This window comes from Cynocephalus volans, chromosome 1 (assembly GCF_027409185.1).
Source record: "Cynocephalus volans isolate mCynVol1 chromosome 1, mCynVol1.pri, whole genome shotgun sequence".
NCBI classification, from domain to species: Eukaryota; Metazoa; Chordata; class Mammalia; order Dermoptera; family Cynocephalidae; genus Cynocephalus; species Cynocephalus volans.
The window spans coordinates 239,360,068-239,386,164 of record NC_084460.1 but is presented as its reverse complement, the minus strand read 5'-3'; the positions used below and the strand labels follow the sequence as shown (position 1 = coordinate 239,386,164).

Here is a 26,097-nt window from a genome sequence, read left to right as displayed (position 1 = left end):
GGGTCAAACTCGCTGGAAAAGAAAACAAAGCCAATCATTAGCTCACTGAGGAAGGATCCTTACTGTTCTAGAATTTTGTTTCACCTATTCCTCCTTTTTCTACAACTATCTGATATTTTTCCAAATATAACTTTATAATTTATCCATTTTTTTTAGTTGTTGGAGCAAAAACACTGCACTACTGTAAATTAATATATACTACTTAGGAGTTATGGTCTTCATTAAACAAAATAATAGCAAACTGAATCCAACACAATATAAAAGGATACATCACAACCAAGTTGGGTTTATTTCAGGAATATATGATTGTTTTAACATACAAGAATCAATCAATGTAATTCACCACATTGACAGAAGAAAAGAGAAAAATCATGATTATCTTAATAGATGTAAAAAATGATAAAATTCTACCAATAGTTATGAAAAAAATGTTTAGCAAACTAGGAATAGAAGGAAGCCTCTTTAATTTGTTAAAGGTTATCTATTTTTAAAAAATACAGGCAACATTGTACTTAATGGTGAAATGCTGAAATTGTTTACTCTGCAATCAGGGATATACTAAAGTTCCTGGCCAATACAATAAGGCAAGAAAAATAAATGGAATTAAGGATAAAGGAAGTAATCAAATTGAATTCTTTGCATTTATAGTTGAGCATCAAATGATTAAAAATAAAATTTTAAAAAGTTTCCCTTTACAATAGTATCAAAACATATCAAATACCTAGAGCTAAATCTAAAGAAAGATGTATGATACCTCTACACAAAACCTAAAAATATTTTTAGAGAAATTAAAAATGACCTAAATAAATGGAGAAATGTACTACATTGATGTATTGGAAGACTGAAAATAGTAAAAATGTCATTTCTCCCTAAGTTTGTCATTAGAGTCAATGTAATCCCAATCAAAATTGCAATTAGTTAATTTTTGTGGAATTGACAAGTAGATTCTAAAATGTATATGTCAGGGTAAAGAATAGTCATTACACTCCTGAGAAACAGGAATGTGTGAGGACATTCTCTACTAGATATCGAGATATGTTATTCTACAGTAATTGAGACAGTGTGATACTGGTGAAAATACTGACAAATAGACCAATAGAGCTGAGTACAGAGTCCATATGTAGACATCTGATTTATGACAAAGGTGTTACTGTAAAGTTGGCACTTATGTGATGGATTAATTGAATTTTTTATGAAAAGGAAGGGGGGAAAGAGTTAGTTCCCATCTCACACCATAAATAAAAACCAATTCCTGGTGGATTGTAGCTCTAAATGAGAAAGGTAAGGACTGGAAAGACAGTCCAGAAACAGACTCAGAAAGGGGGTGAGAAGGAGATTTACTTTTCACTTTTGAACATTTTGAATTTTGCAACTGCAATGGAACTGTAAGTGACACTGAGACAAGGTGACTCAGAGTAATTCCTGGGTCTTTGAAGAGAGCTGGTTCCTTTCCTGAGATATAAACCCCGTCTAGGGAAAGACACTCAGAAATAATTTCAAATGAAGTTCCTTCCTTTGGAACCATGAGGACCATGAGGCCAAGAAGCTCCACTGAATAGTGATCCTCAGGCTTCTTGTCTTCAGTCATATCCTGATACAGTCCAATCCCAAATGGGGCACTTCCAGTTGCTTCTAACACCTCGAATATCTACTCCATTAAGGACATCTCTCTAATTTGCGGAGTAATTCATTTGTAGTCCTTCAATAGTGTGAACAATTCTGCTAAAAAATAATTCTATGCCAATTCCTCTCCCTCCTGATAAATCTATTGATTCTCCTTGAATCACCAACATATTTCTCAAAATCTCAAAGATGAGTACAAGTCCTAGGTATTAAAAACATTAACTATAGTAGGTTACCCCAAATGACATTGTTTATTACAATGACTGTCAGGAACTATGAACCTCTGAACTCGCCTAAATATTGAATTTCTCACTTAATAGAATTTTAGATTAACATCATGAAAATAGTTTGGTTTCATCAATCTGTATATAATTATAATATTCACTGACATGCAAATTTTACTTTCTAGCTGTACCTCCTTGCCTAACATACACTTCCAGCAGGTATCAATAGCTATTAAAATGCATCTTGTTTTATTCTTACATCATAAAAAGCACAATTAACAACGCTGTTCTTTGCACATAGAGCACCTTATAAGTTCAATGATAAAATCAATGATAAAATCAGTGAGACAGTGACTGGGGCCTGTTTCTGTAACCAATTCCTATTTCAAAGAAGGCTTCCAGCAATATTCCTCATAGCCCTCATGCTCACCCCTCTTGGAACGGTCCCCAGCCTCTTATTTGTGAATAAACCTGGAATCAAACTGCCACTTGTTTCCTTGATAATAGGAGGAGGAAGTAAGAATATAAAGTGTTAACATTAAATTCCATTCATTCCAAGGTTGTAGATTAAAATAATCAAAGTGAATGTAAGAGCTAACTGAAAACTCTTAGAAGAAAACATAGGAGTAAATGTAAATCTTCAGAAACTTAGATTGGGCAATGGTTTCTTAGATATAACACCAAAAGCACAAGCAACAAAAGAAAAAAATAAATCAAATTCCATCAAAAATAAAATCTTTTGTGCTTCAAAGGACACCATCAAGAAAACAGCACACAAAATGAGAGAAAATATTTGCAAATCACCTAAGGGACTTGTACCCGGAATATATATAGAACTTTTATAACTCAACAATCCTCTGTCGGTTGTTTTTTTCCCGTTATTTATATCACTTTCCTGTTTGACAATACAGATTGGTGTCAAAAATGGGATTGACACGAAGACCCCAGACCTTAATGGCTAGGTTGATTTCAGGGAAACATAAGTAAACTGCAGGAGAAAATATGATCCTGGAATACAGGGTAGCAACAGGGCCACCTTTGACACAGGGGACTGTAAATGGTTTGTAGACAAAAACGGAAAATTGTTTCAATGGATTATGATTCTGGGAAGTATGGCATACTAGAGTGAAAAGAAACTACAATGTGAAAATGGGCAGACTCACAATTTCCTTACTTCTATTAGCTCTAGCTAGGGTGACCATATCCCCTTTGCTCAGAAGAGGCTTGGTTTATGCCTGTTTTCCAGGCGTATTACTAATGTCTCCTTTCACTCTCAAGAATGTCTGAGTTTAGATAATAAATTATATAATCACTCCAGGTCTAGCCAAAGTGGCAGAGGCACTCAAGATTTTCCAGCAGAAATGGAAACAGGAAACACTGGATCAGAAGTCTAGCTGGTAGGGTAGACCAAGACAAACTCTAAGAATGAGACATTTGGGATATTATATTAGGTGTGGCAGCAGGCCCAAGGACACCTTCAAGTCCACATTAGACTGTCAGTCAGCATATCTTCAAGCAGATATTGTGTAACAGCAGAAGTTTTTGATGAGGTAAGGATTGGAGCAAGGAAACCCTTTAACTCTCATTGGCTTCGCTCTCTGTAGTAGAGTGGGAGGTAGATTACAGACAGGAAAATTGTTAGAATGTCTTTTAAACTGTGAGTAAGTCTTTTAACATGCTTTAACCAGTTATATTGCTCTGGCAGATAAAGCTTGAAAAGTTAGGCCTTTGGAGCTTGTGTTTTTCAAAGGAAAAAATGGTGTTCAGAATAGGTTTCAGAAATGATTGTCTACTTGAGCAGAAGCCATTCTAAGAAAAAATAAAAAACACTTACTTGAGCCATAAAACTTTTATTGCTAAAAGAATTGGTAAAGAATTTATTGGAGGCTAGTTAGCTCAGTTGGTTAGAGTATGGTACTGATAACAGAAAAGTCCAGGATTTGATCCATGTATCGGCCAGCTGCCAAAAAAAAAAAATATATTGGTATAGTTTTCTCTTAAAAATTTCATTTGAGAGATCAATTTACAGTAGCACACTACCTGGGTAGGTAGAGTATCCTGAATATGAATACTTTTACTGATTGTATCTTTATGAATTTAGTTAACTATTTACATTTCATCACTCCTATGGTGATCCAAGTCTTCAAAGTATATTGAAATAAAATGGGTTCAAGGCATTCACTGGCGTCATAGCAGGTATTAACTGGCTTTAGATATAATTCAGATATACTAATCTAAAGTATCTACTTCAGATATAATTTTTCTTAGTATATGAACTTTCTGGACTAAGATAAAACAGGGAGAGGCTGGCAACATGCCCAAAGCTTCTCCAAGGTTATAAGTCTTGGGAAGAAAATAGTTTGAGCCTGTTAAGATTCTTGCATTCTGGCCTTGGGTTGTGCAATTTTACCTGCCTCCTATCGAATGTGAAGAAGTGCTATGGAAGATAGAAATAGTGTTGGAAAAGGGGTGGAGATATAAAATGAAAACATGAACAGAAGTAAAATCTATTGTATTTGAAAAAAAAGTTATCAAAGTTAGTTAGCAAACTCTTAGAAGCTCAAGAACTAGGAACACAGGAAGGGAGTACAGAGCATGAAGCTGTATGCTGGGTGCTGATCAGCAGGTATGTGCACTGCTCAAACCTACCCAAGCTGGAAGAGGAAATTAGAAAGATGGAGAAGTCCAGGGAGATATGGTGAAACAGAAATTGTGCTGTCCAGATGCAGGTGTCAACTGGACATGAAAATATGAACACTTTGGTAATACCAACTCTAGAGAGTTCATCTGAAGCACTTAAATTACCTCAGGACTGCCTGCAATTTACAAGAACTAAGAATAGTCTGTTGATCCAGGTCCCACCAAGAAGCCCAGTCCTGGTTAGTTTTATGAGACACTGACAAAACAATGTGCTATACTTAAGAGATTTCACTGTTCAATTCCCCCATCCCCCATCCCCATTCATCTGCTTTCCCTAAAAAAACCGACTGTTTCTTCTATGAGGTAATCATGTAGGTCAGAACATAATGCAAAATTGAGGCAAATGTTTCAATCCATGCAAAAAATGTAGACGTTCACACTAAAACTTTTGTAACTAACTTGCTAAATTCTGTTTATATGAGAATAAAACCACTGGCAAAGGGACAAATATGTCTGAAAATTATTTGTAAAGGTAGAAAGTCATCTAAATGTAATAAACTTGGAACTATTAACATGCATCATAGTACAAATGTGATGGTAAATTTATAAATTCATTATTCTCAAAATGACACAATGTGGAAAAAGTGCAACTGCAGAAATTGTTCTTACTTTAAATATGGTTAGAAATCTAGAGGTCTCAGGTGGGTTTATCCCAAGAATTCATGGTTGGTTTAACTTCAAAAAATCAATGTAACTTATCATACTAACAGACTGAAACAGAGAAACTATACCGTCACCTTGATAGATGCAGAAAAAACATCTGACAAGCTCCAGCATCTATACTCAATGAGACCTAAGCAAACTGGAAATAGAAGGGAACTTCCTCAAAGTGATAAAGGGCATCTGTGAAAAAGCTACAACTACTATCATACTTAATGATGAAAGACCGTTCAGCCTCTGAACATCCCTATGCACTGGACATCCATATGCAAGAAAGAAACTTTGATCCATGTCTTGCACCATATAAAATATTAAAAATTGGATCATAAATCTAAATGTAAAACCTTAAACTATAAAGTTTCCAAGAGAGAACATAGGAGAAAGTCATTGTGATCTTGCATCGGACCAGAATATCTCAACCTTGGCACTAGTGCCATTTTGGGCTGGCTAATTAATTGTTGTGGGGGGCTATCCTGCTTCTTGTAGGATATTTTCCAGCATGGTTGGTCTCTACCTACTAGATATCAGTAGCATCACAGTTGTAACAACCAAAAGTATCCAAACATTGCCAAATGCCTCCTTAAGTGCAAAACACCTTCAGATGACATCTACTGCATTAGGCAAAAATATTTTAGATACAGTACCAAAAGTGTGATCCATAAAAATGATATATTGAACTTCATCAAAATTTAGAACTTTTTCTCTTCAAGACACTGTTAAGTGAATAAAAGACAAGTCACAGACTAGGAAGAAATATCTGCAAATCCAGATGAACTAAAGGATTTGTATCCAGAACATATAAAGAACTCTTATAACTCAGTAAAGAAAAAAACAAACCAAATTTTTTTAAGTGCAAAAGATTTTGCTATGTCACCAAAAATATATACACATGACAAATAAATACACAAAAATGTGCTAATCATTATTAGTCAATAGGGAAATAAAAATTAAAACTACATTGAGATACCACTACACACCTATTACAAAGTCTAAAATTAAAAGACTAACCATTCCAAGTGCTAGCAAGGATATAGAGAAACTGGAACTCTCATATATTGATGATGGGAATATAAAATGGTACAACTATTTTGGAAAAAGTTTGGAAGCTTCTTAAAAAGTTAAACATACACCTGGGCCGGCCCGTGGCTCACTCGGTAGAGTGCGGTGCTGATGGCGCCAAGGCCCCGGGTTCGGATCCCATATACGGATGGCCGGTTCGCTCAGTGGCTGAGCGTGGTGCTGACAACACCAAGTCAAGGGTTAAGATCCCCTTACTGGTCATCTTAAAAAAAAAAAAAAAAAAAAACATACACCTAACATAACCCAGCCATTCCCTCCTCAGTATTTACCCAACAGACATAGAGCACATGTCCATACAGAAAACTGTACACGAATGTTCACAGTAGCTTCACTTGTAGTAACCCAAACTGGAAACAATCCAAATGTCCACCAAATGGTGACTGTATAAACTAGTGTGGTTATATCCATACAATGCAGTACTACTCAGTAATAAAGAAATGAACTATCAATACAAATATATCCCAAAATAACTGTACTGAGTGAAAGTCAGAAAAAAAAGAGTACTTACTGTATGATTCTATTAATAGAAAATTTTAGAAAATGGTAACTAATCTAAAGTGACAGAAACAGATCAGAGGTTGCCTTGGAAAGAAGACGAGGAGCAGGAGGGAACAATTACAAAGGAGCACAAAGAAACATTTTGGGGTGATGGATATGTTCATTATCTTGATTGTTGTGATGGTTTCATGGGTGTATACATGGCAAAACTTATCATACTCTTTAAATATGTGCAGTTTATTGTATGTCAATTGTACCTCAATAATGTTAAGAAAATTTAAAGGTCTCTGATAATTCTAATAATTTGATTTGCTGACTTACTGGATTTATCACTTTTTCAAAGTTGGCTGTTTTAATTGTGAGAAAATACTTCGTATTTATCTGAAATTCTTTATGAAATACAATTTTGATGTTGCCTCTAATGACGAATGGCACTACTATCAGTAAAAATAGAGTTAAAGGAGAGAACCACACAAATCTCAAAGGCTTTTGCTGATCTGCATCCTCCCTTTCATTGCTATTGTCGATTTATCTCATGGGATTCTATCTGAGATTCTAGTGTCCTGTGAATGGTATTTTTTACTGTGCTTATACAAGATGCTGAGATTCCCCCCAACCCTCCACCTCTACTCTCAGAGATCAAGTGATAATAAGGAAAGGGATTGGACCTGCAGACTTGGGAACAAATTCTCAGACACCTGAATTGAAAATCAAAAAGAGCAAAATAAAAATAAAGGCTTCTAAAATTTTGAGCAGCTCCAAAACATGAATATATTATTTGGTATCATGACATATATAGTCCAGAACATTACAGTTAGTGGGAAAAAGAGAAAACTTATTTAATATGCTCTCATATTAGAAAAAATTCACCTGATTTAGAAATAACATGAACTCATAACCTTTAAAGAAAAATGCCATTTTCTGCTTTTATTACAATGACCTCTGTAACCTCTTCCCTAGTGCCGTTTTGTCTAACTCCAGGAGTCATGTGGAACAGTCTAACATGTGCTTTTAGAAGGTTTGGCCTCTAATGTTAGTCTCTATTAAAGGAATCAGAGTTCCTTGGAAAGCAATGTTCTCCATGTTTGAGAAAGAATAACTCAAGCTGAGTTTTGGGTTATCTCAACTATTATCACAAAGAATGTTTTCAAAAGTTCCAGTGAGGTAGGGTGTTAAAAAAGATAAAGCGGTTTACTTGAACAGAGGGTTACAAAGTGCAAGTAGAAACAATCTGAGTATCAACTAGAAATGATTACACACCCACCATAAATGCTAAGATAAAAAAGACAAACCACCACAAATGTTGGAGAAAATGTGGAGCAATTGGAAGTCTCATACATTGTTGCAGGCACAAAAAATGGTACAATCCTTTGGAAAAAAGGTCTGTCATTTTTTTATTAAGCTAAACATACACCTACCTGAGGAACCCAAAATCCCATCCCTAGATATTAACCCAAGAGAAATAAAAACATATGTTCAAAAAAATCTGAATAGAATGTTCACAGAAGCTTTATTCATAACAATAACAACAACAAAAACCAGAAACAGCCCAGGTGTCCATCAACAGAAAGATGAAAAACAAACTGTGACACATTCATACAAATGAATACTCAGCAATAAAAAGGAACAAACTACTGATACATTTAACAACATGAATAAATCTCAGAAACATGCTGAGTGAGAGCATTATGCTATGTATGATTTCACTTATAATGAAGTTTTGGAATAGGCAAATTTAATCTGTGATAAAAATCAGAATAGTAATTATACCTGAGGGCTGGGGTGGGATGGACTGGGAAGGGGCATTAGAAAACTCTCTGGGATGATGGCAATGTTATAAATTTTGAAAAGGGCTTAGGTTACACAGGAGTATACATTTGCAAAAACTCAGAAAATTTACACTTAAAATCTGTGCACTTCATTGCATGTAAATATAAAATCAAAACATTTAAAAACTAAATAAATATTAAACTCTAGCTAATGATATGCATGCCGAAGTATTAGGAGGTCTGCAATTTATGAAGTCTGCAATTTATTTGGGGTTTTTTTTTTTCAGCTTCTATTCTTTTAATTATTATTTTTTATTATGCATATATGTGGGGTACAACGTTGAATTTCAATAATTGTGTACAATGTGTGGTTGTTAGATCAGTGTAGTTTATTCATCATTACAATATGCAATCATTCTTTGTGTCTGTTGACCAATTCCTCATTAGCCCTCCTCCCTCTGCAATTTATTTTGAAATACATTGAAAAGCAAGCTGGATAGGTAAATAATAAAACAAGTAGAGTAAAATACAGAATCCATGTAGTCAGTATTTGGGTATTCACCATAAAGTTCTTTCTCTTTTACTGTATATTTGAAAATCTCCATAATAAAACGATGGGGAAAAGCCTTCAGTTGGTCTATCTTTCTATTATATATACTTTGCCTGAAATAAATTATTCTTTCTGTAAGACAGATTCTATAGCAACACAGAAACCAGAAATTAGCACCCGAATTTTTCCTGGGATTCTAAAAGGTAGATGATATTTGTAAACAAAGTGAGAAAGAGAAGAACATGTAAAAATTGTAGAAAAGGAAGCCAAGTTACATTGAGTAATCACTAATACTGGTGTTTATTATCACCACAAACAAAATGAGTGTATCATTCTTTTAATGACTTCTAACCACTGAATGAAGAACCTTTTCTGTCTTATCCAAACTTTGTCCAAAATTTGGATATTCAATCATCATTAAAAAAAACACTTGTTAAGCACTTTCCAATGTATCTGACATTATAATTGTCAGTAGGCTACATATGGGATAAAATAATATCCATTGCCTTTTGAGAGCTTTGTAAGAAATTTGGCTTAAGTTTGTGTCAAACAAATCTGGATGTGTTTCCCATCTCTGCACTTATTAGTTGTGGGACCTTGAGCAAATTAACTTCTGTAAGACTCACTTCCATCATCTGTAGAAAGGGGAAAGAGAATGGTACTTTGAACTTCATGTGCTTATTTTGAATATTAAATGAGACAACCCATTTTACACATATCACAATGACTGGTAGGTAGAAAGTACTCAAAAACATGTTATTTTTAAAAATAGAAGTGTGCATAAGACACAAAACATTCAATTGGTGGAAGAATGCAGAGTGCCTTAATTTGTTTAAATAGAACAATATCATCTCACTAGGTAGTTCAGATAGTAACTGTGATAGAATTTGGGGTTTTTTTCTCCCAGAGTTTTGAGAAATATTGTAGAACAATAATATCCAAGAACAATAAGCTTGCTGCACTGATACTGTGAGAACACAGAAATTTAGATCACGGAGTGAAATGCAGAAGTGCACTTCTTTTCAGTTTAATGTCTGTACTTGCTGAGAGAAGCTACTCTGCTTCACCCAGTCTTGCATTAAACACTCAGAAATGTTACCCATAATGTTTTGTACCTGTCACTAGCGCCTGTTAAGTAGATGGGCACATAGCTATAGTCTCTAAGCCAGTTAGGTGGAAAGGGGGGTTAAGTGGGGCAGGAGGATTTTAACCCCACTCCCCTCCACCCTCTGAGAATGGCAAAGTCCCACATCTGGCACGTGGTAGAATGAGCAGCTGCATGACAGTGTAGGGAGCTGGGAAGCACAAACATTTTTGGAAAGCATGCTGTATTGTCTCCTGCTATCAGTGGTATCTAAATTTCCCACATTCTTTACTATCTTCTGTATCTCTTGGCATCATTTTAAAATCATTCTTTTAACAACCATGTAACCAGCATTCCTGTATACTGTTAAAATTGGCTGAAACTAAGCTTATCCTTCTAGTTTTGGCATAGCTCTCCTTTTTGTTCCACTGCCCACAACTCTTTACTAACTTTCACATTAGGTGTATTTACTCCCTGGCCTATATGGCATTTGGACATTGGTCTAGTTAGATTTTGGCAGTGGTGACACATTAGGAGTTTCTTAGTGGTCAGTTCTTATCTAGACTAGAAATATTCCACCTCCTACCCCCACCAAAAAAGCAGACAGGAATCTCATATATTTCTCAAATGCCTTTCTGAGTAGATAAGTTCTTTTCTATCATTTCATCAAAAGAAGGCAATGACTTGAAGGAGAAACTCAATAACCACCTTTTAAAAAAAATCTCTGACAGGACTGAAGTCTAAAGACATCCTATTCTGAAATACTCTTGGAAATGGGCGAGTAAACATTCTGCTTTTACACAGCACTGTATCTGGTTTGAAACTCACACAACATTGGTTTCTTTCTTTTCTTTGGCATTTTCACTCTCCTCTTACCAGACTTGTTCTTTCAAGGTGTAAATTTATTGGGAGGGACTATCTAGATAAAGCTAGTGTGTAATTGAAAGTTTGAGGCAATATCTAACACATTGTAATCATAATCATATCTCTAAAATGCTCTGAAAGCTTCAGATATTATATTAAATAGTACTGTTAAATATATGTAAAATGAGAATGGATATTTCAATTAGTAGATATAAAAGTATTACATTTTAATATATGAACATAATTTTATCATCTTGCTTATGAGGTAATCACTTCTACTTTCCCAGATGGTTATTATACACAGGACAGATTTAGAAAGATGTGTTTTTAGCCCACATATAAATATTTTCCCGTATTCTAAAATATTATTAATCTTATTTTTTCTAGTACAAAAGAGAGTTTTAGGTTTGCTCCCTCTATTTCTTTTAAATTTACACATCCTGCCACTTGACTTTTGGAGTAGCTAACCTCTCTCTTCCCAGTCCTGTTGATCAAAATAAACTTGATATTTATTTGCAAACTTTCAGGGCGGAACTGGAAACATCATTCTTAACATAGGATCAAGTCAAAACTGAAAGAAAAATGAAAAGATTTTAACATAAATCATCCAAACTTAAATTCCATATTTTAACCTCAAATTTGAATCAGCAATGATTTTTACTGCTATTTCTTTTTTTTTTTACTTGTTATTCTTTTGAGACTGAAACAGAGAAATGTGCTGAACGTGTGGATTGCAATCAACTGGATTTATCAAACAGGAAGCATAAAAAACATTCTCTCCTTTTACTTAGGTTGCCTTTATTTAACATTCTGCACAATGATTATGGGTTCATATTTAGATCTAGTCTAACAAAGAAGGAAAAAAACCTCATTTCATAACTAAGTTAGCCAAAAACTTTCTCTGGCTAATCTGGCAATTCCCAAGCTGGTAAGAACTCTTCTCGGGGCTCTATCTACTCTTCTACAGGGAAGAGAACTGGTGCAGGCCAGGGTACCATTATCTTACTGAATAGGTATGAAGATACTGCCTAAACAAAATTGGAAGATTCACTAAATAAATAGAACGGTGAAATGAGAACAACGTACTTAGATGTATTAAAAGCTAAATAGGCTACTTATTAGAAAAAAATTTCACTTAACATTTGCTTGGGGTAATAAAAAACAACTTTAATCTGGGGCTAAGTGGTTAACTCGGTTAATTAGAGCGTAGTGCTGATAACACCAAGGTTCAGGGTTTGATCCCTGTACCGGCCAGCTATCAAAAAAAAGATCTTCTTGGACTCTTTTATATCAGTCTATAATAGAAATACAAGTATTCAATGGAAACATCAAGCCAAGAGAATAAGGGAATTAAAACCAATACTTTATACTATATACAAGTACAAAATATATATACATATATAAGGTTTTTTTTTTAATTGTGATGACGCATTTTTGGCTCAAAAGTATGCTTTCATATTATACATCTCATTTCTCATTCTTAAGCAAAGTTTGATACAGAGGATATAGAATTTTTTACGTGTTTCTTCTGTATTTTTATTTTTATGTCTCTCTCTTAGCTTTACCAATCAAAATTCCATACCATCCTTTAAGAACCACGTTAATCACCTCCCCATCAATGACCCTCTCCTCAACAGCTGGAATTAACCTGTCCTTCCCTGTTCTCCAGCATTTTATATTTGCATTACTGCCTAGCTAAAAGCTCCAAAATACCAGACTTCTTGGGACAGCATTCTAAAAAACCTCTACATATAAGTCTGGCCAGTTAGCTCAGCTGGTTGGAGCATGGTATTATAACACCAAGGTCAAAGGTTCAGATTCCTGTATGGCCAGCCGCAAAAAAACGAACAAAAAACCAAAAAACCTTTACACAGAATGAAGCCTTCAACACCTTCAATGGCAAGTTTAAAAAATAAGTCACGGTTATCTGAAGTCAACATAAGACTTTTTCTGGAAAATATGCCATGCAGATAATAAGAAGGAGGAATGGACACAGCTGTTGGGGTGTCTGGCTAAAAGTCTCTTAAGTTACAATTATCTTGCTCTTTTTAACAGCTTCTGTTTATGGTTTCTTCTTCTTCCCCAGTGTCACATATCATCTGGTAAACATAGCAGCTGAAGACCCTGTTGGGTTTCTGTTCTATGTGTAGCACCAAGTCTCTGTCAAAATAGACTTCATGGCTATATGTCTGTAACAAAAACACAATCATATGTAATCTCTTTTTCATGTAACCATATTCACCAACATATCACTAAAATAACACAATACCTTTAGGAATCTTCAAATATGCATTTGGAGGCAAAGCAGTAGTCAGAAACAGGTTTATTCTTTATTATTTGTAGATATGCAGATTACTAATGAAAAAAGCATTGTACAAAATATAGAGAATGAAAAGAAATTTAGACTCAGGAGTCTGAATACTCAGATTCTACTGCCAACACTGGTACTATCTATCTCACTGTGTGACAGTTTGCTAGCAGCTAAACCTCTCACGTTTTCCATTGATTAAAAACAAGGTGTAGATAAAAGTAATGTCTACTGTTCCTTATAATTTTATAATCTATAACAGTTGGAAGGGCATACAAACGTTCTCAAGAGTGTCTGGAAACCCTACATGCTTAGATATTGTGGGGATTCACTGCAGTATTCATTTTTTTTTAAGTGTTACCAAACCTAGAATTGGGAGAAAATCAAAGACTAAAACAGAAAGCATGTGTCAGGAAAACAGATAAAGTTTTATCTTTAAGGCCAATGGTAAGAAAGTATCCCCTAGTGCTGAGGGGAGGAAGGCTTAAGAAATATTCATTTTGTCCTGTGTATAGGACAATAACCTCTTTCATGTATGTCATCACTGGCATAGGAGAGTCCGGACATGAACACAGTAACATCTATTCTGATAAACCGTATCTATAAAGAAAACTCTTACAACTTTGTATTCTGTGTACTCTACTCACCACATCCCACGACTCCACTAGTGGAATGCTTTTAAGTAAAGTTCCATATTCATTACAGTGGAAATCCAAGTGAGCTTTTCCTTCAGCATCTATTTGAGTAACAGCTACCACGGAAAGCAAATCCAACTCATCTTCATAGTCCACAATTTTGAAAGTCTCAGGAATAGGTGGATAAGGGAGAGGAAAAGAAGTGCAAAATTCAGTTATTCAGGTTAGAATTATTACTACATTTATAACTTAACTATCCTATTACAAAATATGGGAGAAGAATGAATGAATGGGTAGGAGAATAGGTAGATATGCATCTCTACTTATATGCCTGGTAGAATATCAGTCCCACGATTTTCAAGAGTTAAGCAGTACCCTACAGATTTTGGCTAACAGAACCAAGTCTATGTAGATCTCAGCCAAAGTACAACTGATATTCTCTACAATGACAGCAAAACAGAGTTTCTCCGCATTCAAAAGAGGCATTCAACTGCTGCCTCTAAAATGCGTGTTCACTGATTCCTGAATAGGACTAAATATATGAAGCTCATTTTTGAAATCTGAAGACTGCTGAGTTCTGTAAGTTCTCACAGCAGAAAAACTGTCATTTCAAGAAGAAATCATGTACTAATTATGACTCTATTTGCCATTCCTTTTAGTTTTTTTTTTTTTTAAAGCTTTTCGGTTCCTTAAAGAAAGCAAAAATGGCTGCTTATACTTGAGGGAGAATACTAGGAACTGAAATCCAACCCGCAGAACAGAATGGGGACAAGAGAGGTTAGCTATGGTGAAGAGAAAAACCCCAGAACTCTATCTCAAGAAAGAAAACCTGGGACTCCGACAGCCTCACAGGGGAAGACAATGAGTGGCCAGCCATCCAGGGGTGACCCACAGGAAGGCACACCTTTGCTCAGTGCCTGGCATCAACCTTAAAGACAGGCACACCAAGCTTTTCTTAACCACCATGCACTAATTCTTCACTTACGTTTGGTCAAACTACTCCTTAATCCATTTATACTTTCTGCCATATTTACCACCTTATGACACAAAAAATTTACATAGGTTTACGAGGGTACTGCAAAAGTTTGTGGAAAAATAGAATTAAAAGATAATATAAATCTTTCCATGAACTTTCTGATGATCCCTGTAATACCTATGGTCTCTTTTTATTTACTTTTTTGCCTTAATTTTACCATGGCCAAACTTCAAAGAGTGATTTCTTGCCGGGATGTCAGTGATTTTCAACTTTTCCTTTACAGGCTAAAAGATTCTGTTTTCTAATCTCACAATATATGGCATCTCTCTTTTTGCTATCATCTCTTCCCCCTTAATTATTCATACTACCTTTCGGTAATTTTAGTACATCTTTCTTCATAGTTTTATATACAGTGTATATAAACAAAGCTTTCTGCTTTGTTCTCAATAGGTTTCTATGGTCCGAAAGAACATTTTTTTTTGAGAGCAGCCACATACTGGGCTACCTCCAACCTATTTCAAAAGATTTTCGAAAACTGTCCTTAGAAGACTACTGTAATATTTCTACCTAGAAATAGTCACACTAACAATAGTTATATGATCTAAATGGATTTAGTATTTATGCAATGGTTATATATTTGAAGCATGATCACTGCCAGTTGATTTCATAAGTATTTCCAATGCCTCTTTAAAGGAAAGAGAGAAAAATGTATTACGTCGGTGACTGGAAGTGCCAAGTTGAGAACAAAGGCTAAAATGATTTACCACAACCTCACTCCCTCCTCTGGCCCATGAACACTAGCAAACATATCCATGCCTAGTAAATAAAAAATAAGGCAAAAGCCATAAAGTCATTGGGATATAACTCAAGAATTTTCTATTAAGAGATTTCCTGAGAAAGCATATACATCAGCAAAACAAAACAAACAGTGTTTTCAAATTATTTTGGTCCTATGAACCTTTCTGCAAACAAAATCTTATGAATAATTCCAATATGAAAAGAGGATGGTGGTGCTGACAGGCTGAAGTAGCACACATAATCTTACCTACTCAGCCTGCATGGAACCCTTCACCCCCGATCTCTACCCCAGGGTCTGGGAAGCATTAATTTGAAATGCACCATTTAAGTACACATTGGTTTGGTTTGTTATCTCTGACTAAAGTAATACCTCTTGTTCTGGGTCATCATCCAGAAGGTTAAAAGTTTTTTTTACCACCCGTCCAGAAGCTGTGACAGTGAGGTTTTCATTCTATCATACAGAAAGAAAAAAAAAAGATGTGACAAGTTCGATTATAAGCCGTCAAAGGCAAAATTGTATTAACAAATTTGGTGAAACTAACCAACTCTTCTCCAACATCCACAATTCTTTCCTCAACTGAGAAAATTCTAAATCAGTTTCTGATCCTCTAGTTAGTAAAAATACTTTGTTATAGTAAAGTTTTTAATACCAGAATAGGCAGAAATAAAGAAAAGGTTATAGATTTGCTGATTCACTCGCCCTTTTGACTTTTACCTTAGTATGGTAAGCAAATAAAAAGTGAATCTGCTTTTAGAAACTTCTCTCCCCATCATTTTCTTCATGTTAATTTATACACTAAAGGAAAAGTATCATCTGGAGTTAAAGTATGGTATGTGATTTTTATTTTATTTTATTTTGTTTGGACAGCTAGCTAGTACGGGGATCTGAACCCTTGACCTTGGTGTTGTAAGGCCGACCACTAAACAACTGAGTAAAATGGCCAGCCCTGATATGTGATTTTTAAAGATTTATTTATACCCCAACTAACCCTAATTTTAATTATTTAGACCCAAACGTTGATAATTAGTCAATAAAAATTTAAAGAGAAATCCAAAAAAGAAAAATAACCAGAAGATAAACTCAATATGAACAACTCTCTTCAAATCTCATATGTACGTGGGCCTAAGGATGGCTACCCATGTAGACAAACTGAACAGACTATTATGACTATTATACAATTGTGCTGTTGTTTGCATCCACACTCAAAGGCAAACACATTTGCATATTATATTCTTATACAGAAAGACAATGATATACAAAGGATTTCAAAATACTCCTGACTTACTTTATTCTTTTCCCTGTTGGCCAAAATGACAAAATCTTCAGAGATCTGATGCCGAGAACTATTATTTTCTATTTCACTCAGCTTTAAAACTCTGAAAAGGGAAAAAAGGATTCTAAGAACCTAATACCTCAAAACACCATCAAAGTGCCGAAGTTGAACTACTGAAATGAAACTCAGCAAATGAAAATTATAGTAACAACACTGACTTAGTTCACCCTTTCTCCTGATTAGTCTGCAATACTAATGTCTGATCACTACATGCTCTTCTCCATGCTTTAAAGCCCCTGAGACTTCAAGAGTACTCTTTGTGGACCTCATTTTCTTAAACTCAAACTGAAATGGGTGATAGCAAACATTAAAAAGATCAGTGGCAGTAAACATTAAAAGTAAGTTTACTGAAGCTGAACCACAGTTTAAGATGTTTTGTAAAAGTTAATAAACTTATTTCATTAAATCCTTTCACCTTCCTTATAATAGATCCAAAAAGGTAGACTATCAAGAAGCATAAAGAATAAAGAAGGTAAACACTGTCTTTCTTATTCAACAAATACTTACTGAGCATCTACTCTGTACCAAGCACTGTCCTCAGTGCTGGGGTTACAGGTGTCAGCAAAACAGACTCTTTCCCTGTCGTTATGGAGCTTATGATAACAAAGCTAGATATTTAAACAATCACACAAGGAATTAATTAAAATTGATCTAAGTGCTACAGAGGAAGATTACAAAGTAGGTGCAATGAAAATATGATGAGTGAGCAAATCTAACAAGGGGTATCAGGGAACGTTTCTGTGAAAAAGTTACGGTTAAGCTGGGCCATAAAATACGAACAGAAATTAGGCAGGAGAACAGGCAGGGGAAACAGACTCCAAACAGAGGGAACAGGTCCTCAACTTTCCAAAAAGACAGTAAGACTGAAGCAAACTGAGTGGGGAAAGGATTTTTCAGACCATGCTAACTATGTTGGTCTTTATCCTAGCAACAGGAAGTCAATAAATGCTACCAAAAGCTTTATCTTTAAAGTGCAATTGAAGTCACTCACTTGACTTGATTTGGGCCAACATGTATTATTCTACCAGAAGCATCAGGATGGAAATAGATCCAGTCAGATTCTAGAGAACAACACTCCATTTCCTGGATTCCGTTTTTTGCCTGAAGTTGGAAAAACAATTAAAGACAAAGATAAAGGGAAAAATCAAATAATTTTTCATTTGGACACCAATGATAGATCAGTAAGTCAAAGGTACAGAGAAGAAAAACTGTTAGTTGAACAGGGATGTATATGAGGGCTGAATTAGGACACTCAAATTTGAAAAATTCATAATATTTAAATTCAGAAATTTCATAGATTTACTCTGTACCATACATCATGCCTCACAGATAATAATAACTGTTACCATATCTCAAGAATGCACTTTGTGTCAGGGACTTCATTAGATGCTTTACACTATTTCCTTTGATCTTAATAACATTCAAGGCAGGGATTGTTATCACCATTTTATGGATAAGGAAACTGATACACAAAGAGAATAAATAATTTGCCCAATGTTTTGAACCTACTAAACAGCAGACCTGATTTCAAAATCCAGAGACTTTCCATTATATAACTCTGCCATAATTCCCCACAACTTTTTCCTCCCTTCCCCATCTCCAACAACTTGTCCATCAGAAGAGCAGGTAACACAAAAACAAACATGTAACCAAACCTGAAGTCTCAGACACAGGTCATATAATCTCCTTGGATAAGTCAAATATCAAAGTGTAATGCTTGAGGAAACAGTCTAATGGCTGCTTAGCATTTAAGGTAGAGAGATTTATTTCACTGTAGTATATTTAGACATTAAAATAAAGAAGAAAACCCTCTATGATGTGTGATCATATGTACATACATGTTTTATCTTATGCATAGGAATACTGGCAACTAATACCAGCATGGATATAATTAACTTCACTGGCTTTATCCAAGTCATTAAATTTCTTTAATATCTCCAATGTAAAATGAAATGATCTTTCCTATTAGATACTCACAAAAGTTTTGAAATACTGAAGTTTATTAATTCCATTAGCATATATTGATAGGCTACTATGCTCTAGGTATCACATCAGGCATTCATACCTAACATGAATTAAACACAATCCTTGTGGATGAGGGGCAAGATGGCAGACTAGAGGTGCCCAGGGCAAGTTCCCCCAACAGAAAAGGATTAGAACAACTAACAGACAGCTAAATATTGACAGAAGCATCTGTGGAAGAGTGTAGGAGTGCAGCAGGAGACTGGTGAGATCCCTGGGGAGCTCAAAAGCCCAGAATGGTGGCAGAGGGAGAAGAGAGAGGCACATGGCCTTAGACACCATGTCTCTGAGACCAGGATCAGAGCAGGAAGAATTTTCCCTTGCAGTGAAAAGGTGCACAGAGGACCCACACCAGTCCCCATCCTCACCACAGAGGCCAGCAGATCCTCTGGCAGGACAAGCTCAGAATCAAGTGTGGAGATCGTCCTAGAATACACACATCCCTCCAGAATGCTAGTACAAACTGTGCTCTCCCCACTCCCACCTTTCTGACCCAAGTTGATGCAGGATTGTGCCATCTTGAAACCAGAGCCATTAAGGAAGCATGCACTGCCCTGGGGCTAGTAGCCAAGTGCCTCCCCAGCTTTAAGGCTTTGCCTTCATCCCAGCACACTCACATGAGAGACTACAATGCCCTGATCCCAGCAGCTTGAAGCCTGGGCTCACAGCAACTGCGACTCTAATTCTGCAGTCCGGGAAGCCAACTTTAGTCCTGCTGAACTGACACACCCCACCTCCCATACCCATGTCCCCACATCCCCACATCCTGGACCAGAGATCATAAAGACAGACCCTCCTCAGGCAATCTGACCCCCATTCCTCCCTGACCCTAATCCCTGCCAGCTGACTGGGCTGGGTGTGCCTGAACCTCCAGCCCTGCCTAATGGCCTTGCCCACTTCCTGAGAAGCAGCTCAGCAGCTCTGCCTTATCAGTCCAGCTCCTGAACTACAGAGGGAAGCACGACCTTGAATCGGGCCCCCAAAGCTGGCACAGTAGAAAGGCCACCAGGAAACCTGCATATGACTAGCCCACCCAAAGTACACCCATGCTCCTGGCTTAGAGAAACAGTTCAGCTGTCATGCCCACAGCTAAGAGACCCCCTCGAAGCCCTGAATCTTTGAACCATCACATGCACATGCATCCAAGTGAGAAACAGACTGGCTGATGTGTCACTGGCAGGCCCACCCCTGGTCAGAGAAGCAGCACGATGACCCTGCCACTGGTAAACCTGTCCCAGACACCCTGACACACCATATGCCCACACCCCCAGCCTGAGAATCAATTCAGCAACTGCATCTCCAGTGAGCCAGCTCCTGAGATGACTGACCAATAGGATGCATGTATACAACCCCAGCCTGTGAACCAACCCAGCGATACCTACCCCAGCAAAGTTGTGCCACTGCTGCCACAATCCTCCAAAACATAGGTCACTGAGTCACCTGCAGACACAGTGAAAGTGGATTACAGTTGAAGAAAATCTACACTACTGCATCCATTCAGAACAAAGCCACTGCACTCTACCCAACTGACGCCCTAGGACACATTTGCAGGTCTAGGGTGCCTACACTACTTCATCCATCTGGAACAAAGCCACTGCAGTCTACCCAAATGACACCCTAGGACGTGTTTGTAAGTGAGAGTCTTTTTCCACACAAGCCACTCTACAAAACTCAAAATGGTGACTCTTCCACCAGATGCACAGATACCTATGCAGGGAAACAAAAGACATGAAAAAATAAGGTGACATGACACCTCCAAAAACACAGAATAATGCTCCAGAAACTGATCTCAAAGAATCAGAAATTGCCAACTTGCTGGAAAAGGAATTCTAATTAATTATCTTAAGAAAACTGAGATACAAGAAAATATGGACAAACAGTTCAACAAAATCAGAAAAATAAAACAATCCTTGCCATCAAGAAGCTTATATATAGTCTGGGGGATGCAGAAACAAACAAAATAATAAGGTAGTGTAGAAAATGAAGTGATGAGCCATGCACACGATATCATTAAGCACCCAACCCAGGTGAGCAGAATTTCAGGCAGAAAAAGAGCTTGAATTGAGCCTTATAGGATAAGCAGAAAACAACTAGAAAGAAGAGACAGCAAAATCAAAATCATAGGAGTGTTAATCAAGATAGCATGTCTGTACATAAACATCAGTAGCAGCCAAAAGTAAGTACAGTGTCCATCTATGAGACTGGAAAGGCAGGCTGGGGTTGTATGTGCCTTGTGTGCCATGATTCAAAAGATTTCGGTACTTAACACATTTTATGCATAAAATGAGTTTCAATTTTTCAAGAATTTTTACAAGTATCCTAATTATTTCTAATAAAAATGGTGGTATTATTACATTTTACACATCAGAAAATTAATGCAATTGAACATCTTGGTTGTAACCATTGAAATTAATGTGTCCATAATGGTATTAGCTCCAGATGCTCATTTGTTTAATATAAAACCTGTACATACTATACATATCTTTCTTTAGAAGCTGTTCTCTTTATTATAAATATCTAAATATAATACATACACACAAAATTTTTTTCTCTGTGTTAATTACTAGGCATTATTATCAACTCCTGTAGTTATTATATAATCAAATGCTAGATTTTAATGGTCAGTTTAATACAGAAAGCTATGAAACATTTTCTGAAATCTGAAGTTTGGTTGCTTATACGTTTCAGGATTATCCACTCTGCTGATTGACAGGTGGGAAGGTAATGGGATTATGTATCATTAAGGCAATTTCATTGCAATAAAACTGTCTAGCAAAAAGACAGAAAATTTCCCTTGGATTTGGAATTATTTATGAATATTCTGAAACAGATTTGACTAAATGTTGTAATTGGTTGTAACAGAAGAGAACATGATAGGCATGCTTGATATAAATGTTGAAGGCTTTTATTTACATAGTTGTCCCTTGTTATCCTGGAGGATTGGCTCCAGAACCCCCTGCAGATATCAAAATCTATGGCTGCTCAAGTCCCTTGTATGAAATGGCATAATATATGCATATAACTATGCTTATCCTACTGTACACTTTAAATCATTTCTAGATTACTTATAATATCTAATACAGTGTTAAATGCTATGTAAGAGTTATTATACTGTATTTTTTAATTGTATTATTTTTTGTTGTATTATTATTCATTGTTTTGCTTTTTCTGAATACTTTCGATCCACAGTCGGTTCAATCTGTAGATGCAGAATCCATGGATATGGATATACGAGGGTACTTCAAAAAGTTCATGGAAAAACAGAATTAAAAGATAATATGAATCTTTCCATGAATTTTTGAAGACTCCTCGTGTGTGTGTGGCTGTATGTATATACATTTATATATATATATATATATACATATATATGTGAAAGAATATGTATTATCATATTCTTATGTGAGAAGAATATGTGCCAAATGTTCAGCATGTGAACTACACAGGGTTTGACTGGATGCAAAAGTTAAGTAAAAAAGAGATATGATAAGTGCTGGTGGGCTGAAGGATGTCCATTGGCTGGAAGGTGAACAATCAAACCAAGACTTGTAATGGTGAGAAACAACCCTAGAGAGTCCTTTGTAAAAGAGGATGTCATTGGGTTGGGCCAAACTGGAGTTGCCACATGTGATTAGTAAATAAGAAAATGGAAGGGAACAATGCTCCTACAAGAGAAAATTAGAAGACATTATACACACGATATCAAGAGAAGTAGATAAACGGAACAAAGACTGTGCTGATCTTCAAAGTGGTAAAAGGTGACCTGTAACTCTAAAAGCCACTGGAGTGAGGTCCTGGAAGAGATGGGTATAGAATAAGCTGCGGCTGTCTCAAAAAAAGCAAGTTGATCTGATATATCAAGAGGTTCCATAAATAAACTAAACTAAATCAGCAATACAAAACAAAAACGGAACCCCCTTCCTCTGTGGACTTTTTTGCACTTATCTCAATCACTGTACTTAATACACTGCATCTTATTTCTCTATATTTTCTTTCTTTTGAGGGTGTAAGCAACTTGAGAGAAGGAAATGTGTCCCCAGCCACATCTGGCACATGATAAGCACTCAGTAAATATTTATTTAAAGACAAATCAATGCCTAAATCACTTTAAAAAATGAAGAAAAATGAATTCAAGGGTAGAAATTTCTATTGTTTTACCATGTACCATTTCTTCCTACTCTGCCATAAAAAAATTAAGAGTATCTTTGAAAATTCAGTGTTTCATACCTACAGTGTGACCACCAGAGTTCTATCCATTTCTGCTCTGGAAAGCAAATAGCAACAAACAATGTAGAAGCAAAACCAACACCACATTCCACCAGCAATTTCAGAGGCAGACTGAACATATTCCATCAATGATTCCCACTGTGGAGCTTGAGAAATGTTTTATGTGGGATCTCTTGATGGGAGACTGGTAAGAAAAAAAGCTAAAATAAAGAGGCAATTCTTAGGAATGTGGACCTATTAAAGAGATCGAGAATAAAGAATTTCTGATACAAATTTACTACTAAAAAGTCTGATCACTCAGGATTTACCAAGGAATTGTCTTTTAAAGCACATATATGGAAAACTCCTTTCTGTTTCTTCTTATTAGGTGTTATGATGTAGTGCCAAGGATGGCCTCCAATCTGAAAAGCACTCTCCAGGGATGACACCTCAAAGAGCAGTGGTGGCGTGTCTGTAGAGATAGGCAAAAGGAATTTATTAGCTTCTCTGTTTGGACCATTCATTAACTGAATTCAAAACCTTTCTTTGCATGCATCATCTATGAATTTCTATTAATGAAAAATTACTATGTTCAACAAAATACAATATAATCAGGAAAAAGGCTTACTGCTAAAAAAAGAAAAAGCTAGTAGGAAACAAATATTAGGCTATAGGTCAATTTTGTTTTCAGGGTAAGTATGTGTGGCCTCCAGGTGAGCAGAGGTAAAAAGTGGGCTTATGATGACAAAAACTGTGCTTATGACAGTAAAAAATGACAAAGTACACTTAAAAGGAGCTGCCATTTATTGAGCATGTGCTACGTACAAGATTCGGGGTTACATACTACTTCCAATTCTCATTACAATCCTACAAGATAATTAGGTCTAATTCCTTCAAATGTGAGGAAGAGATATTCCATATCCTAGATTAACAGGTATACTCAGCAAACTCTATAAGTTCTATCTTGCTTAAGATTTCCAGTGTGGAAACGATATTAGTCATAATAAATTCAACCACTTTGGATAGGGCCTGTCACAATGGAAGCTTTATTATAGAGTAGCCACTACTACTAGTATCATCATCAAACAAGTTGACTTTAATTAAGGTGGTTCAAATATATCCAGTCAGTTTCCTTTGGAGATATATACAGTCATTCTCTTCTGGACACTGACATCATAAAAGAAATTTCTCTTGGTGCTTTTTTAGTCATCTTCTTTGATCACAATTCTAAGTACAGCATAACAGATCTACTCTTAGATATGTAAGTGGAAGGTACTGTAGCTTTAAAAGACCAGAATTCATGGTCTGTTTAGGCAGGTGGCTAATCTATGACTCCTTTATTTACCCCTTGAGCTTGAGAGTTTAATGTTTGGCTTATGAGGCCACTATTATTAGTAAAGGAGCTTGTTTTAAAGAGACCATTCATATAAGAATCACATGTTTTACATAGAAGCATGTGCTTTATCAGGCTTCTTCATAAGGACAGTTTACTACTTAGATATACACAGGAGAAAAACAAATAATGAAAAGTTGTTTACAAACTGACAATCTTGAGGAGAAACAGACAGGTATAAACATATCAAATATATTTAAAGTGCTTTTTTAAAAACTTTTAAGAAAAGGATAGTATCTTTAATATACTGAGGTCATTTTTAAATATTTAAAAAAAAAAAAAGGAAAACCCCAAATACAAAAATGGGCAAAGGGCATAAGTTCATAAATTATGATAGAAATACAAACATTATACATGACATGATATGGTGGCTACCAATGGATGAGAAAAAGAATTATAAAAAGAAAAAATCAGTTTGAATTTGGGGTTAAAATTTAATTAGGTATATTGTAGAGAATATAAAATAGGAATTCAAAATAGAAAAAAAATAAATGCAACAGATATATTTAAAAAGAAATACTGGGGGGCTGGCCAGTCAACTCAGTTGGTTAGAGTGCAGCCTTACAACACTAACCCTAAGGTCACAGGTTCAGATCCCCATACCAGCCAGCTGCCAAAAAAATAAAAAAATAAAAAGAAATACTTTTCCCAGCAGTTGCTTTTAAAAAGGCCCAAAAGTAGCAGCAAGACTTTGCCCACCTCTACTCTGATGGGCTCCATTAACCCTCCCAATAGCCCAAATTTTGATCTCATACTATTCTAAATTTAAAAGGCCTAGAAGTTCTTGGAGAGTAGCTGACTCTATGTCTCATGGTGAGAAAATTTTAGAATGGATCTGGATCATCCTGTTGTTGCTAGAAAGCAAGGATGTTTTTACAAGGATGTCAAGGGGGTAGTTTAAAAAAAATAGGAGAACCAGCAAAAGGGACTCCTACTGGCCAGATTGTGAAACAAGGGGCATTAAAAAGAAAATAACAATTATGATTAATTAGAATACTTTGAGTCTGTGAAAGGTCAAACAATAATACTTGAAAGGAGAGTTTTAACATAGAGTGTACAAAATGATTGTTGTATTGTTTATAAAAGAAGAAGGGCTAGAATAGGATATGATTTTTCTATAATTTTTAAATGTAGGGAATAATTAACCTTATATATTTTTTCTTCTAAATAAAAGTGTGTTTAAAAATTTAGACATGTGGTAAATAAAAACACAAGGTACAGAACAGAGCATATTATATACTATACTTGGTGTAAGAAAGAAGGCAATAATTAAAGTGTACATATGAACATTTGCTTATTTTTGCAAAAAGAAACAACAGAAGAATAAACCAGAAACTAAAAATAATGGTCACTTATGGAGGCCAATATGAAATGGG

General features: G+C 35.7%; 1 protein-coding gene across 4 annotated transcripts in view; it reads right to left on the bottom strand.

Annotated features, from left to right (window-relative positions):
- Positions 1–11,740: 11,740 nt before the first annotated feature.
- DCAF17 (DDB1 and CUL4 associated factor 17) overlaps positions 11,741–26,097 on the bottom strand; it is a 37,540-nt gene continuing 23,183 nt past the window's right edge. For all 4 annotated transcript variants that reach the window (XM_063105700.1, XM_063105715.1, XM_063105720.1 and 1 more), the window contains exons 9-14: positions 23,658–23,800; positions 18,095–18,204; positions 17,056–17,146; positions 16,140–16,220; positions 14,008–14,163; positions 11,741–13,241 (exon numbers count right to left, since the gene is read on the bottom strand). In XM_063105700.1, coding sequence (XP_062961770.1) covers positions 13,101–13,241; positions 14,008–14,163; positions 16,140–16,220; positions 17,056–17,146; positions 18,095–18,204; positions 23,658–23,800 — 722 coding nt within the window. In that variant the 3' untranslated portion in view covers positions 11,741–13,100. The remainder of the gene's footprint in view (positions 13,242–14,007; positions 14,164–16,139; positions 16,221–17,055; positions 17,147–18,094; positions 18,205–23,657; positions 23,801–26,097) is intronic.